General features: G+C 56.2%; 1 protein-coding gene across 1 annotated transcript; it reads right to left on the bottom strand.

Annotated features, from left to right (window-relative positions):
• Positions 1 to 341: 341 nt before the first annotated feature.
• On the bottom strand, positions 342 to 4,350 carry NUBP2 (nucleotide binding protein 2; the record flags this gene model as incomplete). Its single annotated transcript, XM_010146981.1, has 6 exons — positions 342 to 602; positions 1,194 to 1,263; positions 1,561 to 1,671; positions 1,861 to 2,015; positions 2,357 to 2,555; positions 4,232 to 4,350. Coding segments are annotated over 6 exons (800 nt in total), but the record flags the coding sequence as incomplete, so codon positions are not given.
• Between the last annotated feature and the right edge of the window lie 481 nt (positions 4,351 to 4,831).

The following is a 4,831-nucleotide window of genomic DNA, read 5'->3' as shown; positions in this document are numbered from 1 at the left end:
AGGGGAAGAGCAGCTGGTGGCGTTTGCCGCTGTAGCTGCACGACGCCCAGAAGCACTGCAGCGTGCGAGAGGCTGTGGATGCAAGCTAGAGCCCCCCAGGCACCTGCCCAAGGGCTGGCTGTGGAGGAAGGCACCACATGTGAAGCAGGGAACAGCAGTACCATCCAGGCAGAGCACACCACGTTGAGAAGGCAAGAAGCAGGCTGCTGCTGTCAGGGCAGGAGTGCCCACCTAGGGTCCCTTTGGATCCAGGGGGATGGAGCAGGGTTTCCCTTTTTGGATCACCATGAGCAGCACCAACGCTGTGCTCCCCCCTTCCTCCATCACCCGCCCCCCCCCCCACTGAGACAGTTTATAGCTAAACAGCTTCTGCGTCCCCCTGCCCCCCAGCACGAGCTGCTGGAGGTGCTACCAGGCCAGGGGCTCAGCCCGCATGAGTCCAGCTCCGCACCTTCCTCAGGAGCTCTGCTGTGATGTGACATCCAAGATCTGCTGGGCGATGCAAGCCAAAGCAGAGAAGGCAGAGCTCTTGGGAAACTCCTGGATGAAGTCTCTGCCTTCCTCCAAGCTCTGGCTGAGCTGGGGGTCCAGGGGAACACAGCCTGTGGGACAGGAGGAACAGGGAGAGTGATTGCTTGCTCACTGTAAGGCAAAGAGGACTAAAGAAACACTCTGCCAGTGTCATCTCCAGAAGCAGTAGGAAAGAGAGCAACCACTACCCTCACTGAGCTCTCCAGGAGCTATTTCTCACCTACAATCACTCCCTCTCAGCCTGAGAGGCCATCGCAGTGCTTCGTGAGAGACACTCTTCCCCCTGATCCCACCCCTGCCAGGGTTCAGCCCTCAGCCCCATTTCTCAGGAAGGCTCCAGGGCATTTCAACATGGCTCTGCACAGCTCCAAGCTTGCTTAGTCTGTCACCCTGACATCAGCAGCCAGAGCAGGCCGCTGATCTTCACTGCCTCTGCCCCAGATGCCCACTCAGAGCAGTTTCAATGGCAGAGAAGCAAAGCAAGAACCACACCTCACCACTGACCAGGCCGCAGGGGCTCACCGGGACACAGAGCCTAGCATGCTTATTCCAGTGACACTGCATCCCTCTGCTCAAACACTCCCACAGCACCACAGAGATATTGCTTCTGACCACACAGCACATTGCTTCTGATACTGCTTTCTGCGCAAGAGGCCACTCACCTAGGAAGGGGACCCCAGCGTGCTTGGCCAGCTCCTCACCTCCTCCTTTGGAAAAGATGTTTGTGCACTCCTGAAGGAGGAAGAGTAAGAGCAGCGAGTCATAAACCCCAGAGCCCCTGCGTCAGAGCAGAGCCAGCTCCCCTCCACCTTCCAGCCTCAGGGCACTGCTTTCACCCCTGCCCTCCCCAGGTCTCATCAGGAAAGCAGAGCCAGCGGCTTCTTCCAATGCTGACACACAGCAGGTTCTCCTCTCCCTGGCTCACAGCATCGCCCTCGTGGTGTTTGCTGATCTTCCACCCAAGGCACCACACCCTGCAACACCCCAGCACAAGCTCCCGCAATAGCCCAGCGGTCCCAACAAACTCACAGAGCAGTGCGGGCAGACAAAGCCGCTCATGTTCTCCACGATGCCGAGAACTCGTAAGCCCGTCTTCTTACAGAATGTCAGCTCTCGCCTCACATCCCCCACAGACACGGCCTGCGGCGGGGAGAGCAGGGAAGGTTAGGGATGTCCATCCATTAAGACAGACCGTGGGTCTGCAGCAGGCGTGCATCACATGAGAGGCAGATGTGTAGAACAGGCCTGTGCAAACACCCAACCTGGGGTGCATATTCCCCCGGAAACCATGCCCAGGAACTCCGGTTCAGCCCCAGCGAGCTGTCCTACCTGGGGTGTTGTGACCAGGATTGCTCCAAGCGGCTTGTAGGGCCGCAAGGCCTCCACCGTGGAGATATGCTCATCGGACGTGCCCGGCGGTGTGTCTACGATGAGGAAGTCCAGGTCCCCCCAGGCCACATCAGCAACAAATTGTTTGATCAAAGCTAAAAGGGGTGGGGTGAGGCGGGGAAGAAAACCCCACCCCAAAACCCCAGTTTCAGCAGGTGCCCTGGGAGCCATGGGCCAGGCGAGGCAGAGGTCAGGATGCACTCTGGGTGACACAGGCCCAGGGAGAGATGGCAGGGCTATCTATCAGCACAACACGAGCTGCACTCTCCCCATCAGAGTGATCTGAACCCACTCCTGCAGAACAGGAGCCTTGTTCCTCCAAGGAACAACCTGCCAGAAAAGCCTGGCCCCAGGAGGAGCCAACACCACCTCCGGGAGGGTTCACATGGGGTTCCTTGCACTGGAAGGCGGCCACCACCAGCAAACTCAACTATACCGTTTTTCTTGGGTCCTCTCCACACCACAGCATCATCTGGCTTCTCCAGCAGGAAGCCAATGGACATGAGCGAGATGCTCTTGTCTTGGTTCACAAAGACGGGGACCCAGCCACTGTCACATTGGTGCACGTCGTTGTCCTGCACGCTGAACATGCGGGGTATGCTGGGGCCGCACAGGTCCACGTCCAGGATCCCCACCTGCAGACAAGGCAGAGTCGTTCAGACAGGGCTGAGCACAGAGGCAGCATCCGGCCACGCTCCTTCCCTGGGCCCGGGGAGGCCACATCCCAGTTTCAGCTGCTCACAGCACTTTACAGCACAGACTCTAAGCACAGCAGCCAGACTTGAAACACAGGTTCAGAGAACCACGTTAAAGTTTGGCTGCCCTCCTGGTCACCATCCCTCTGGGAACTTTGTGGAGATCTTTATGCCAGACCGGTTGGGATCCAAGTGGCATTAGTTGCATAGAGCCTTTAAAAAAAAAAAGAAAACCAACCCCACACAACAAATCCTCAGGGAATTCAGTGTGTCTCATGCTTTAGTTCCCTTTTGACCCCATCGTAACGCCGTCCTTCAGCTCACCCACTTCACTCCACAAAGGAGCATGTGTTACAGCACAAACCAGCAAAGCCATTTCTCAGTGCCTCAGTTTCAAAACTGAGTTTTGAAAGTTGAGTTGGGCTTGTTCAGCCTGGAGAAGAGAAGGCTTCAGGGAGACCTTATTGCAGCCTTCCAGTACTTAAAGGGGGCCTATAAGAATGATGAGGGCAAACTTTTTAATAGGGCCTGTAGCGACAGGAAAAGGGGCAGTGGTTTTAAGCAAAAAGAGGGGAGATTTAGAGTAGATATTAGGAAGAAGTTTTTTTACAATGATGGTGGTGAAACACTGGAACAGGCTGCCCAGAGAGGTGGTAGAAGCCCCATCCTTGGAAACATTCAAGGTCAGACTGGACAGGGCTCTGAGCAACCTGATCCAGTTGAAGGTGATCCTGGTCAATGGAGGGGGATTGGGACTAGATGGTCTTTAAAAGGTCCCCAGCCTAGCCTTGAACACTTCCAGGCCAAATCCACAGCTTCTCTGGGCAACCTGTGCCAGCGCTTCACCACCCTCTCTGTGAAGAACTTCTTCCTGGTATCTAATCTAAATCTCCCCATTTTCAATTTAAACCCCTTAGCCCTTGTTCTGTCACTCCCTGCCCTTGTAAAAATTCCCCCCCAGCTTTCTTGTAGCCCCTCCAGGCACTGGAAGGTGCTATAAGGTCTCCCCGGAGCCTTCTCTTCTCCAGGCTGAACACCCCCAACTCTCCCAGCCTGTCCCCACAGCAGAGGGGCTCCAACCCTCCGAGCACCTCCGTGGCCTCCTCTGGACTCGCTCCAATACCCAGTCGATATCCTGCCCTTGTAAAAATTCCCCCCCAGCTTTCTTGTAGCCCCTCCAGGCACTGGAAGGTGCTATAAGGTCTCCCCGGAGCCTTCTCTTCTCCAGGCTGAACACCCCCAACTCTCCCAGCCTGTCCCCACAGCAGAGGGGCTCCAACCCTCCGAGCACCTCCGTGGCCTCCTCTGGACTCGCTCCAATACCCAGTCGATATCCTGCTGGGGGTCCCAGAGCTGGACACAGAACTGCAGGGAGGGTCTCATAAGAGCAGACTAGAGGCGGAGAATCCCCTCCCTCGACCTGCTGGCCACACTTCTCCTGATACAGCCCAGGATACGCTTGGCCTTCTGGGTTGCCAGCTCATGTTCAGCTTTTCATCCATCAGTTCCTCTAAATCCTCTTCAGGGCTGCTCTTGATCCATTCTCTGCCCAGCCTGTACTTGTGCTTGGGATTGCTGAGAAGACAGAGCTCAGCATCTCACAGACTCTCACTCACCTTCTTCCCGGAATGCCGCAGTGACAGAGCCAGCTCAGTGGAGATGGTGCTCTTCCCCACACCACCCTTTCCGGAGAGCACGAGCAGGATGTGTCGCACCCCAGCCAGGTTGCTTCTCTCTGGGAGGAACGAGAACAACAAGGCATCAGAAACACTCCTGACCAGCCAGCACAGATGCATGGGTCTCTGCTGAGGTTGACGGCAGCTGTCACTGCTGTCACAACAAGCAAGTCTGGTTTAATTGTAAGGGAGAGGAAAAGAAGAGGTGGATGTGCCACGGCCCTTTTACCATCAGGAAAGGGACAATAAGAGCAATGGCAGTAAACAGTCTGTGGGGAGTAAAGGCTTTGTCCTGGTGACCTCAGTGGCAATTGGGCAGCAAAGTCATAAACACCCACGAGGCCTCCTCACGCTGTGCCTATGCCAGGTTCAGGCCAAGCCCTCTCAGGAATCGCTGCAAGGCTGTCGGTGAGGTCAGGCCCTTGGCGTTTCCTTCCTCCATACCGCAGGAGTTGCCTCCCTGTTGCCCCATACCCCACTCCAGCTCTCCTGCTGTTTCTCACTGTGTTGCCAGCATCGCTCAGGCCTCTGCTTCGGGCT

The sequence above is a fragment of the Eurypyga helias genome, unplaced genomic scaffold (genome assembly GCF_000690775.1).
Source record: "Eurypyga helias isolate BGI_N326 unplaced genomic scaffold, ASM69077v1 scaffold43132, whole genome shotgun sequence".
NCBI lineage: Eukaryota > Metazoa > Chordata > Aves > Eurypygiformes > Eurypygidae > Eurypyga > Eurypyga helias.
This window is presented reverse-complemented; position numbering and strand designations above follow the sequence as displayed.